This window comes from Gobio gobio (assembly GCF_949357685.1).
Source record: "Gobio gobio genome assembly, chromosome: 21".
NCBI classification, from domain to species: Eukaryota; Metazoa; Chordata; class Actinopteri; order Cypriniformes; family Gobionidae; genus Gobio; species Gobio gobio.
In genome coordinates, this window is record NC_137117.1 from 29,029,343 (window position 1) to 29,043,533 (window position 14,191).

The 14,191-nt window shown below is 37.0% G+C and overlaps 1 protein-coding gene across 1 annotated transcript; it reads right to left on the reverse strand.

The window, feature by feature from the left end:
• Positions 1-1,028: 1,028 nt before the first annotated feature.
• Positions 1,029-13,862, reverse strand: slc17a9b (solute carrier family 17 member 9b). Its single transcript, XM_079802576.1, has 13 exons — positions 13,417-13,862; positions 12,459-12,656; positions 11,477-11,616; positions 10,083-10,182; positions 9,868-9,998; positions 8,391-8,487; positions 7,689-7,785; positions 7,294-7,381; positions 6,965-6,999; positions 6,480-6,595; positions 6,271-6,326; positions 3,182-3,211; positions 1,029-3,054 (listed from the first exon to the last, which is right to left on the reverse strand). The coding sequence occupies exons 1-13, from the start codon at positions 13,545-13,547 to the stop codon at positions 2,876-2,878; spliced, it is 1,398 nt and encodes a 465-aa protein (XP_079658702.1). The 5' UTR covers positions 13,548-13,862; the 3' UTR covers positions 1,029-2,875.
• Between the last annotated feature and the right edge of the window lie 329 nt (positions 13,863-14,191).

The window sequence follows — 14,191 nt, forward strand, 5'->3', positions numbered from 1 at the left end:
GGGATGTTATTCTCAGTGCTCATAGAATTAAAGTCTTTCACACATTTTACAAATATCAAAATGAGTAAAGTATCTAAAACTAAATATCCTTTCAGATACTAAACACTCTGAATTAGCCTACTGAATCACACATTCCACAAACACAGTATTTTGTACTGTAAACTATACAATTTTAAATAAACTACTACCAAACAAAATAAGCCCAACATATCTGTTTTCTTGAACCTTCTTCAGTACATGAAGCACCTCTCATCTTCAGGTGTGACACAGTGTCGCCCACTTTGCCCCAGGCCCCTGATCTCACCCCTCTTCCCACATCCATGGTAAGCGACATCGCCATCTGTCTCTATGGTAACCTGAGAGAGTCCCGTGAGAGGGGTGACGGATGCCTGGCACACGCACACATTGCCAACACACCATCATGGCACGCAGCGACCTGCCATATGGTGCCACCCCATATATCTAGCGACAGAAGCAGAGGAAGACCTGCATGTCCATCCGTGCTGATATAGCTCTGGAATTACGACAACAGCGTGAACAACTAGTTGTCGCAATATGGCTCTATAAGATTAATTAGCGCGCTAGCATTTCCAGTACATACTACTTGCAGGCCTATTGTTTGGCTACTCCGAATGTTGAGCTTCACGAAAGTGTCTGTTAATAGATTATCGGAACTGAAGTACACTAAAGAACCTGTGTGGAAGTTGTTGGGTGGACACAGTTGGCGAAGTTTGACTGGAAATTGAGGTGTAATGATGCTACAAACAGTCAGGAGGTGTTAGCCACGACACTCCAGTTAAATGCACACATATGTCCGCCCTCGCAATTTCAATTGCACGCATAAAATGCCTCTTTTCAGCATTTAAATGTTTGTGCCAGAAAGTTAGCTGACTGTAAACCTGTAAGGGAAGGCCTTTAAACCACGCTATTTTCTGGACTCTGCTGCCCCCTGCCTGGTGGTGTGGTTCTCAGTACAACCAATACGTCTTGGATCACTGTTTGAGTAAACGAATACACAAAACATATTTCCCTTGATAAAATATAGCTTTATATTTCAGCAAAATATGCTTACAAATACAGAATACTGCATTTACATGGTTTTACATTTCTTTTTCATGTGACATTTGTCTCGAAAATAAAATTTCAATGTTGATTAATTCATTTTTCGGCAAAACCTATCTGTCATCCACAGCTCAGGATGGTATGACATTGCATTAATTCACAGCTCATCTATAGTCTTGAGTGAGATAAATTTCATAAGGAATGACGCAAGCGTAATAAATATGCAACGTTTTTTTCATTGCTACTCTAATGCAAGTTATTGTCAGCTGTGAAGATGAAACAAGCCCCACAATCATAATCCAGTTATGCAGAACAGTCTGTTGTAGAACAATAACACATTAAATATCAAATTAAACAGCATTAAATGGAACAAAACAATATATATGTGAGATGGCATTTCTATAAAGCTGCATCTGCCTGAACAACAACACATGAAGGGAAAGGAACCAGAGAAAACATACAATATGTATAAGGAAAGTAATAAATCATATAATCATTTTCAATCTAACCTCTAAATCAAATATAAATCAATAAATACGAAATAATTCTGAAATATTGTCTACTGTATATATTATACACAGTGGTATCTATGTATAAAATAAGATTTTAATATTTCTTATGATTTTGTTATGTCCCTTGTAGAGAAGAGTCCCCCCCTCTGTTTCTTAGCAAATCTGCCATGGTCTTTCCAAGCAGTAGGCCTGCAATAACAGCAGAAGTGTATTGCATGTTTTAATGCACATTGAAATAAGTACAGCTAAGCCATAGGGACTGGTTTTCCTTCACTTTTTTTAAAGTAACTGACTGTAACATTTATTTTACTCCTCGAAGCAGTGACAACTGGGGAATGGGAGATTTACAGCACAATTTATGAGATAAGATTCTTTCTGCATAATTGAACGTAAAAAATATGCACTTACAGGCAAAATATTCAAGTTGTATGACTTGAAATGAAATATGTTTTGGTCAAATCATTCCATTCAGGATCTTGTCTCTACATAATAAAGCTTATCACCATAATACATTCATTTCATTGTGCAACTTCTTGGTCCAAACTAATGGCCCACTGAGAAAAGGTCCCGAACAATTAGATCAATCAAAGACAAAAGGAAACTAGCAGTTTGTTTCAAAGGCTGAAACAGAAACTTCCTTTAAAGATCAGAAGCTATTCTCAACAGCAGTCAGCTGAGACAAAGGAAATGCTTTAAAGGAATCAGTCAGCTAAACATGTTTAACCAACGTTTAACAAAGCATTAATGACAGTAACTTTCTTCCAACTGGGACAATTTCCAATTCTGCAGTAACAAAAAAAAAACAGTAATCTCTTTCAACATCTCATACCTTGTGGAAGAAACAGATGTCTGAGATGATGAGGTATTTCTCAGACTCTCAAACTCTAGCTTTTGGTCTTCATCAGATTAAACGGACAGTGTACTGCAGGTTTCTGAACTGTTTTGGTCACAGTAATGATGATATTAATCCAACTGCAACTATAAACCAGCACAAGTGCTACAGGATAAAACAAATGAATGAACGTATGGACCTTGATAAAATACTCAGTAACACTTTTCATACTGCGGCTCCTAGTGATCTATAACAGATCTATTAACTATATTCTCTTCAGCCAAAGAAATGCCAAACAGATAGCAAAATGGTTTCTGAAGAGCCATAGAGAAGAAACCACTGACTGTTGAGGATGTCCCCCTTCTTCTCTGAGCCAGTAATTTCCTTCCCCACCCCTCATACACAAAACGTAGCAGATCCATAAGCTCCATATCCGGATGGTGTTGCTCTGCTCCAGTCCCCTGTGCTCTCAGATGTGGATGTTGTGGTAACGGCCTTTCGCTAGATCTATGTCCACTCTGCGAGCTTCTGCGAAGCTTAAAAACGTGGCTAAACCCAGCAGATTCACTACAGTGATGAGGCCGAAAACTGATGCCCAGGAACCACTAGCCTCGATCAGATACCCTGAGAAATACACCATGATGACCCCTAACAAGGACACACAGACAGACACAACAGCATTAACACATACAGTATACTAACAATCTACCTGTTATTTCATTTGATTTGAAGTGATTAACATTACATTTTAAAATGTAAAATGTTATGTTCTTACCTGTAAAAGCCCCACAGGTATTCATCACCCCTATAAGAAATATAAAACATATTACAGATTCAGAAAAGACATGAAATAATGAGACTGACTTATAATATTACTTTGTTTAAATAGCAGATAATCCTATAGAGGGTATGCACGTGACATCACCATCGGCCGGAGTGACTGGGGTTATGGTCACTGAGTGGCAAAAAAAATTAGTGGCAGCATTGGTTTTCGGCGTGAATCCTCTATAAATGGGAAAGAGCTTTGAGATTGACTGTATGAATAGATTTGACAAGAAATCTGAGGTATATTATTACAGACTGCCGAAAGCTACAGAAAATAGAAGCAAATGGAGCGCTGCAATTCACAGAAACAACTGGACTCCAGGCAGTGAAAAGTGGATTTGCAGTTATTATTATGTGTCAATACATTTAAGTATGGGGGAAATCATACCCTATGTCAGGGTTCCTCAAATCTTACCCTCGAGGTCCAATGCGCTGCAGAGTTTAGCTCCAACCCTAATCAAACACACCTGAACATGCTAATCAATGTCTTCAGGTTCATTAGAAAATCACAGGTAGGTGAGTTTGATTAGGGTTGGAGCTAAACTCTGCAGCGCATTGGCCCTCCAGGGTAAGATTTGAGGAACCGTGCCCTATGTATTGACAACTCATTAATTAAATATTGACCATTTTATATTCAGCATAATTTGATGTTTTTAAACAAACACTGAAAAAAACGACAAGTTTTAGGGCTGGACGATATGACATTCTATATAACATTGATATAAGTGATCACCTGGATTTAGACCTACCTACAGTGGGGCAAAAAAGTATTTAGTCAGCCACCATACTTATTTTCCACCATAATTTGCAAATAAATTCTTTAAAAATCAGACTGTGATTTTCTGGATTTTTTTTTCTCATTCTGTCTCTCATAGTTGAAGTGTATCTATGATGAAAATTACAGGCCTCTCATCTTTTTAAGTGGGAGAACTTGCACAATTGGTAGCTGACTAAATACTTTTTTGCCCCACTGTATATTGTATTTATATAAAGCGTTCACAGGCAAATTTGCTTTATGTATTTCCCCAGCATTAAAAATCAGGCACATTATGTCAGGAAACACGATTCCTGGCTGCACGTCAATATCCACGGATCACTGAATCTTTGGTAAGTTGTAAGCAACACTTGTATCGAGTCTATATCTTTAGTTTAAACTGAAAATGCAAGTCAAACAAACGATTATCACAGTTTTCCCTATTAAATCCAGTCATGCAACCGGCTGTGGGAGCGTGTTCCGGCGGGAGCGTGACATCAATGCATACCCTGTATTGCGCATTGTAAAATTACAATAAATCTGTTCACATTAAGAATTATAAATATAACGTTAGTCCACAACGCAACTATAACAATGACACCGTAGAACAATATCTCTAGAATCTCTAGGGTTGGTTACGGTGAACTAAAACTATTAGAAAATATTTTCTTACTTCAAATAAAATGTAAAATAAAAAAATTCTACTTATTTTTTAAATGTATTAGTTAGTTTGCCAAAGCAACATGTGTCATATTATTTTGGTTTAGGCTGGATATGTACTTAACGACTAGCTGAAACATTCTAAGACTGAACTCAACACACTTAAAGACTGCTAATGATGGGACATTCTGCCTAACTGTGCCAGATCTTGTACACCAAAACAAACACGGATGTCAACAGACAGCTGCCGCTAATTATTTGCAGTGCAATTTGTGCAGTGAAAAAACTGGAAAAACCCTGCCGACAACACTGCTGGTTTCATTTGTGAAATGTTAAACATAACGTCCTGTTATGTTGGGTGTTGCTAATAATTTCCACTAAGTTCCTATCGAATTTATGTTTGAAAGTAATTTAGTGAGGACAACTGTTGAAGAAAATGGAATTGAATCCAAATTTTAGGTTCATGGTGAAGGTAGAGATTCTTATGGTGATTGTAAGAATGATAAATGCATTTTGATGCCACAGCAATGGCTTGAATAAAATATTTTTTCTATACAGTCCCTGTTTTTTTCGCCCGATGTCTTTCCAGATGAATTGAGTTAATTACTACATATCTATTTTTTTATACCTATAAATCAAGAAATAATGTAGGCTATTTGTTATTCTCAAATCAGGAATTAAAAACAAATTGTTTCGTTCTGAGCAAAAACTCAAGACTCAGTTACCAAAATGTTATTTGTATATTTTAATTTACATTCTGCATACAGTAAATGTACACTGCTCCCAATTTTCTATTTAACGGGACGGTCAACACTGGAAACTCTGAAAGAAGAGCCGCAGAGATATTCAAGGAACTGTATTTCCTCATCATATTTTCTCAACTATATTAGATATAATTAAATATGTATTTATTTTAATTTACAAATGTGATTTGTTTTTGTTAGAAAATATAAATGAATAAATATTCAGAAACAAGTGCAGTTATATAGCCTACATAAGTTATTTTTTGTTTAACTTTTCTTAGAATGCAGATCGAAATAAAAGAAAACTTAATATAATTTTTTTTAAATGAATGCATTTTTACAAATTTTCTTTTTTTTAGTCTGCAGAACAAAATTTATAAAAACAATTAATTGAAACATTAACTTATGAAATAATATAAAAGAAACATCAAAATAAGAAAAAAATATTTGACAAAATGACAAAAATAAGAATAAATGATGTTTGACAGGGAATGCATCTCCACAGCATAGCCGCCGGCGTCAGTTGCAAATGTTTAGAAAAATCTTCGGCACGGACCTGGTCCGCTTGGTCATGATCATCCCGACCAAATTACATTCATAATCTGCCTGACAGACGTGTAGTGTGTTCCCGGCATTAAATTCAAGTACTAAATAACTAAAACATTAACAACAACTATATAACTTAGTTCCCTATTTTAAAGAGTGCACTGAAGAACAGAATAGAACTGTGTGTGAAAGTGAAGTGTGTGCTTAGAACAAACAAAGTCAATGTCCATTGGTGTGGATGCCAATATAGTTATCATTAAAGCTATCATTCTTGGTGTGAATGAGCCTTAAGTGTGCAATCATAGTTTGTGTTAAAGCAGAGATAATGATACTTACCAAACAGAGACCCAGCACAGGATGGAGCAAGATCTTGAACATTCACTGAAACCCCACTAGACAGAAAGAGAGAAATATATGTTCACATTTACATCCATTTCATTCATGTTTGCATTTCCTGGGAATCAAACCCATGACCTTGCGGTTTCCAGCACCATGCTCTACTGTCTTTTTGTTTCAATACATGTGTTAGCAGTGCGTGGGATTACCTGTGGCTGAATGTGGTGAGGCCCATAGTAGCAGACACGAAAGCCACAGCAGCGGGGAAGGTATTGGTCCCGCACAGAAACAGAGTAAACACGCTGGACACGCCCATAGAGAAGAACTGAAAAACACACAGATCAATGCATTGTTATATACACTACCGTTCAAAAGGACATTCAATTGATCATAAGTGACAGTAAAAACATTTATGATTTTACAAAAGATTTGCTGTTCTTTTGAACTTTCTATTCATCATAGAATCGTAAAAATATATATCACAGTTTCTACAAAAATGTATATATTAAGCAGCACAACTGTTTTCAACATAATAAGAAATGTTTCTTGAGCAGTAAATCAGCATACTAGATGCTTTGCCATCACAAGAATAAACTACATTTTAAAATAGACAACAGTTATTTTATATTGTAATAATATTTTGCAGTTGTTACTGTATTTTTGATCGCATTAATGCGAGAGAGTGGCAATGTACCTGCATGAGTTTTCTCACCGACGCAGTATCAAAACCTTTAAGAGACAAAGAAAGGGGCGAGAGTTTGAATGTGTCAGGTGAGGAACATTTAATAGATTGTATAAGACAATTACAATCATGTAGACTTGACATTTACAACACCGTAAAACTCAAACAGACGTGTAACATTGGTGGGAAGTCACGACACAACAATGATTACAGAGCACAGCCGTTGACACTAAAGAAAAAAAATCAGGGACTATTTAATTGCCTTTCTCATGTCTACCAAAAAGACGTATATGTGAGCTTATATCTTTAACTGGATCTGTGTAGTACGTGTGGTTTCGTACCCTGACTGATTAGATGGTCTGACAGGCATCCACTAAACAGGGAAGAGGGGATGGCCACAAACCATGGGATCACGTTAAACACCCAACCCTGAGGAAACACACACATGTGCAGACATACAATCAAACACAGAGTCACACACAGGAACAGGCAATGAACAACTAGGTCAGTCCAACGCATGTGGATATACGGTTTTGCGCATTATGTGGAGCCCCCTGCTGGAGCTCAACCAGAACAGCATCATACTAACATGATAAAACCTCTCTCAGAAAATAATTACTGGAGATTGTTGTTCCAACATAGGAGGAGAGAAATCTCTCTATGCAGACTGATATTCTTTTGCTTTGACACAGATCATGTTCTCACACGCTGTCTGAAAGAGCGCAGTTCAGTTTACCTTGGCATCAGGGAAGGTGTCCTTGAAAAATGTTGGCAGCCATGACAGCAGTGTGAAGAAGGTGCTGGCGGTGCACAAGTGTGTAATAATGACGGCGCTGTAAAAAAAAAATCAGTCAGAATGAATGACACTAATGCAGCCTGTCAGACACTGAAGGTGCACTCAGTCATTTTTTCCTCATTCAAAAAGTTTTAAAAAGATAAATAAGTTGACAAATATGTTTAGAATTATATGTACAAGATTCTCCAGGCATGACTCATCTATCGATACAACAATAACATCAGTATCAACAATTACTACTAGAGCACTCCCTCTCCATCACACTTAAGCATAATCAACATGGTAAAGTACAGTTGGGCAGTAATGCAGCATTTTTGTATTATTTTATAATTACCATCTACTTTTTCTTATACATTAATATCATTTTTTTTAATGAAATACCACAAAAAACATCCACGTCACGTGTGCAGCCAGAATCGCTCAGCCATGTTTGGCTGACGGGACAGAGTACTGTTACTGTGTTTCTGAGTGCTCTATATATAGATAGACATGGAGCGGATGTGAATCAGGCCTTTATGGGAGCTCAGTAAAGACCCTTTGTTCAGCATCCACGCTCTCTCTCACACACACACACACACACACACACACACACACACACACACACACACACACACACACTCAGTATTCAGGTGCTAATCTCACCACACAGCTGGCTGTCTGAAGAGACGCAGCCAGTTTCTCTTGGACAGTTTGGACTGGGTTCCAGCGCTGCCCAGAGACTCCAGTGTGATGATGGGACCTGACAAACACAAGCACAATCGGCCTTAAAACAAACAGCTGAACACATGTTAGGGGACAGAATAACAGCACTGCTACAGTGTCTGATAGAGAGAGACACTTGGAAGTACTTAACACAGAAATATAATTTTTAAAATTAGATTTACCTATGTATCAGCCAAACTACCAAAAATGGCTTACACAGCATAAAGGAAAACCAATAAATTACCAAATTTCCTTGATAAGCGGTTATTGATTATTATTGATTCTGATTGGCCAATCGTGGCAGCCGAATATTTTACATATTTTAGTACGGCAATGGCAATTATGGAATCGTTACAAAGTACACTACCATCAAAGGTTTGAGGTCAGAAAGATTTTTTTTCTTTCAAGAAATTACATTTTAATTGATCAAAAGTGACAGTAAAGAGATTTAATAATAATGTTACAAAAGATTTATTTTTCATGCTGTTCTTTTGAACTTTCTATTCATCAAAGAATCCTGAAAAATATATATAAAAATATATAAATACATATACAGTTGCAGGAAAAAGTATGTGAACCACTTGCAGAATCTGTTAAAAATTAACTAAATAAGAAAGATCATAAAAAATGCATGTTATTTTTTATTTAGCACTGTCCTGTATAAGATATTTTACATAAAAAATATTGTCCACAAGACAAAAAAATTGCTGAATTTATTCAAATAACTCCGTTCAAAAGTTTATGAACCATTAATTCTCAATACTGAGTGTCGTTCCCTAGATGACCCAATCAATGGTTCATAAACTTTTAAACGGGGTTATTTTAATAAATTTATTAAAATAAATTTAAACTATATATTAAACTATTTTTTTGTCTTGTGGACTATATGTAAAAAAAAAAACAATATTGTAAACTATCTTATTTAGGACTACTAAATAAAAAATAATGCATTTTTTATAATGTCTATTATTTTATTCTATTATTAAAATTTTCACAGATTCTGCAAGTGGTTAACATACTTTTTCTTGCAAATGTATATAAATAAGAATCCTGAAGAAGAAAAAAAGATGGTCTTATAGTTTCCACAGCATTGTTTCTTGAGCAGCAAATCATATTAGAATTATTTCTAAAGGATCATGTGACTCTGAAGACAGAAGTAATGATGCTGAAAATTCATCTTTGCCATCAAATAAATTACATTTTTAAAAAGATTCATGTAGGAAACAGACGTTTGAAATTATAAAAGATTTCACAGTATTTTTACTGCACTTTAGATCATATAAATGCAGCCTTGTTGAGCACAAGACACTTCTTTCAAAAACATTAAAACAATCGTACCCCAATCAAACTCAAATTGTGAGGTACCTAGAGATTCTCACGACTCGTGTGTGTTTGTGCTTGTGTATCCTGTACATACCCTCTCCTTTGAGCAGATACTTCCACATGCAGTACGCCCAGAGCACAGACAGAAGCCCAGAGACGTAGAACACGCTCTCCCAGCCATACAAATCCAGCATGAGAGAGCCGATACCTCCAATCACCAGAGTCCTACACACACATACGGTTACACAAATTCAGTCTGAAAGACATCGGTTACATTTCCACAGAGACAGAGACAGATCAGACACTAACCCCAGATATGAGCCGCTTCCCACTGTGCTCATGAGGAAACCCCTCTCACTCTCCACCACCTTCTGAGAGCACAGACTGGCCAGAGACGGGTAGTGAACACCTGAGCGCCAAGAAAACAAACATAAGTGGATTATTATTGTTTTCATGTTATGACTAATAACCAACAAATATACCACCTTATACCCGCCCTAAACAAAAACAAACACACTGTGATGCTAATAAATAAAGAATTAATTAGAAAAACAATTCTATTTCAATACGTAATTAAATAAAATGATTAATTTATTTATTATATACACTGATAAAAGATATATTGAGCACTCTCACACTTTACTTCACTTTGAATTTATCCTGTATTGTAGATTCTGTTTTGTAATGAGCAAGCAGTAATGTATTGTAATATTACAATTTGTAACCTTCTTATAATTCTGAATAATAATGTAAAGCTGTTTTGCTGCGTTTACGCCATGTTGCAATTACGAGATGACAACATTCATCGGAGCCGTCCATGTCCTTGGAATTATGCATTTCTATGGCAACAATATCAACACTAAAATTAATCTGCAGTGGTACAAGTAGGAGTTCTCGAGTTGTAATTACGAGTTCTTTACAAGTCGGTATCTTGTAATTACGGTAATTCTGACATGGTGTGAACACACCTTGTATTCTGATTTATAACAGAAGCCTGGATAAGATGATGTCATTAATAACTTTTAGCAAACAAATAGCCAAACTGCGGCTCCCTCTACAGTCAGATAAAAAGGGTACAAAAGCTGTCACTGGGGCTGTACCTTTTCAAAAGGTAGACTTTAGTTCCTTTTAGGTCTACCCAAATGCATCTTCAGGTACAAAGGTGTACCTTTTGAAAAGGTACCATCCCAGTGACAGCTTTTATACCTTTTTTTCTGAGCGTGTATGCTGACAAAGGAATCAAAATGGCACTTTTATAGCATTCCAGTGAGTTTTTTTCAGACCCCTTTCACTAGTTTCAAGAGAATACAACATTGGTACAATGACATACAGCATAACTAACTTGCAAGACAGAGCATGATAGTGGTTGGATTCCTCGCTTTGCCAACCCCAGCATAACCATGCTCTACTCCACAGCAAATGTTCTCCTCGTAAAAAAGGAGGAGGGAACATTTGGCAATTTGCAATCATTTACTAAGCAAGCAAAGTTTCCCCTAATAACAGCACAGCTCTGCTGCGGTTTGCAGCGAACTACAGCCCCACTTAGAAAAACACTGAGAACAGCTGAATATTGTTTTGTAACTTTCTCCAAGATTCAACTATTATTAATATCCTTAGATCCTCGAAAGTACACAATCCACACAGCATGACAGCACATAAGCACAGTTATGAGAAGTTCGGTGCGTTCTGGGACGATCACTCACCCTGCAGCAGGCCCATGAGGAAGCGGCAGACCGTCATGGAGACGATGGGCTGGGAGCAGAAATGGGCTAAGATTGGCGTGAAGGCTGTCATTGCTCCCCATGCTGCCGCTGACAACAGCATCACTTTCTCTCCTCCCACCCTAAACAACAAACAAAAACACATACACAAGCATTTATGAATAGGACATCAAATCCAAACATGAGTTTATGTATTTCGGGAGCAAAAACTTTGTGACTTTGTAGTGCCGTTTCGGTCCTTAGATCTGCAGCATGGAACCAAAGCAGACAAGCGATTCATTGCAAGCTTCATTTGCATCACACACTTCCTTATGTTCAGTCTTATTTCTGAGCAGGATGTGGCTCTCTGGTGGCCACTAGACTTGGAACGGTTTGTAAAATTTCAGTATTTTAACTCGCACAGTTTAAATGTGCATCATGTTATGTACTCTTGCAGTGAGTTCTTTAATATTATTTTAATGTGTAAGCAGACGGCATGAAAAATAGTCCTCATAACTGTTTGCATATCACCCACACAACCTGTTAGACACAAATATTTAAAGCAGTTTAGACAGATGGCAAAGGATGACGTTTTAAAATAGAGTCACACCCTTAAACCAGAGATTGCGTCACATTAACGTAATATCTACCAATGAATGCACAGTGCACTCTCTCTTTCTTTGACACCTTAAAACTGTCTACCTTATGCATTATGTGATGAGTGATTCCTTGAAAATAAATACAGTATTCATTCGTTTATTCTGTTGATATACAGCTTTATACTACTGAGGCTGATTTATGTGATCCACTGACTATTGCCCAACTATAGTTACAATTATTTACATTCTATCAAATATTAACAGCCTAGAACTCAGGATCCAATATGTAAAGTACACAAATAAGGATCCAATATGTAAAGTACACAAATAAAGACATTTCATTTCGAGTTACACCAACAGAAACAATGGAGTCAGTGTGCTCTAACCTGTCACTGACGTAGCCTCCAAGGACCTGAGTGAAGCAGTAGCCCCAGAAGAAGCTGCCCAACACCATGCCCGTCTCTCTCTTGGACCAGCTGAAGCGCTCTGCCATGCTCACTGCACAGATAGGCATGGCCACGCGGGCACAGTACAGCAAACATGTGCCCAGCAACAGCACCACCGTCCATATCCTCGCTACTGGCCTAGAGACAGAGAGATACAACGGGTTTCCTATCTTTACACCAAACAAGACTCATATGAGAAGTTGTTACAGGCCAAAGCACACAAATTCAATTTCTAACTGGCAGGTACCAATCTAAGTTCATTAGCTTCAGATGCACTAATGCTGACACACTTAGTTCATCAACCTTTTTACTAAAAAGATGACCTAAATACCAAGTTTAATCCTCTGATTTAGAACAGAATTATAATTATTATTATTATTATTTAAACTTTACAATAAGGTGCATTTGTTAACATTAGTTAAAATGAACAATTATTAATAATACATATAAAACATTTATTATTATTTCAACATTTACTAATACATAAAATACAAAAAGTTGTATCTGATAATATTATTTAATTGACCTCAGCTAACATGAACTAACAATGAAAAGTGTTTATTAACTTTAAATGCAAGTTAATACTAATACATACTTGTTTATAATGTACTATTTTCCCATTCTGAATAAAACTTTTAAAATAACTGAGGATAAATTAATAAAAACTGACATTAAAATAATAATCATTCTGACTACTCAATTTGTTGCTGAGATACATTTCAATTTGAAATGTCAAATGGTGTTTAAATAAAATTGACTTTATATACAGTTCATAACATTACCTTGTTATATAATGTATTCATACATAATTATCATATACATGTACTTCTATAGAAATGATTTGCATTCGACTAATAAGCAATATTTAGAGGAAAGTTTGGTGAGGTGGTGGTCTCACCTTGTCCAGGTCTGACTCGACTCTGCCCACTTCTTCTGTGCTCCAGCTTGTCCGATATTTTCTGCGGGATTCTCCTTAATACTGGCCAAATCTGGACAAGAGTTCTTTCCATGTTTTTGTAGAATTGCCATTCAACGACAAATATATCCGTTTGCACCTATCTGCTCTGATGTCCTCTCGGGTCAGTCTTTGCGAGCGTGACAGGCAAAAGAGCAAAGCAATGAAAACAATATGTTTCTATCCCAGTTTCTTCGAGGAAGCATCTCCTTATAACATCCCTGCTGCCTCCACTGCGCTCCAGCGATCGGCATAAATGAGCGCACTTTCGGCTTTCACAGCTGCTACAACGCAGCGGGAGGAATTTCAGCTTTTTCCTGATTCCTGAAGTGTTGATGGTGATCCACGTGTCAGTTTCTTTTTTCAGCCACGCAGTTCCTCCAACCACTGGCGCTTCAAACCAGGAAGTAACGTGACTCAGCCCCTTCCACTCATAACACACATCCAGTCATGATTTTCGCCTCTTCCTTGGGCAACATATCTGAACGCGAGACGGAAAACCTTTATAAAGATGTTTTTATGCGACAGGCGAGCGGACATGTTTAGTAGACGCAACACGACCGATTGATACCAAAGTAATTACAGATACACCAAGTCTGTATCATGTACGCGAATCGGTTCTATAAAACATTTCGTTTTTAAAAAACGACTCACAAAAATGAATCGCCTATATCTTACGCCATTCCGCTCCAAAAATGTTAAATGCTGGTTTCTATTA

What these genes read in the sequence shown, in the direction of transcription:
- slc17a9b (XM_079802576.1), bottom strand. Translation starts at nt 13,547, where the DNA reads ATGGCAATTCTACAAAAACATGGAAAGAACTCTTGTCCAGATTTGGCC. An exon ending in GTATCTGCTCAAAGGAGAGG is followed by an intron (nt 8,488 to 9,867) that starts GTATGTACAGGA and finishes TGTGTTTGTCAG; the next exon opens with GTCCCATCATCACACTGGAG. An exon ending in AGACCATCTAATCAGTCAGG is followed by an intron (nt 7,000 to 7,293) that starts GTACGAAACCAC and finishes TGTCTCTTAAAG; the next exon opens with GTTTTGATACTGCGTCGGTG.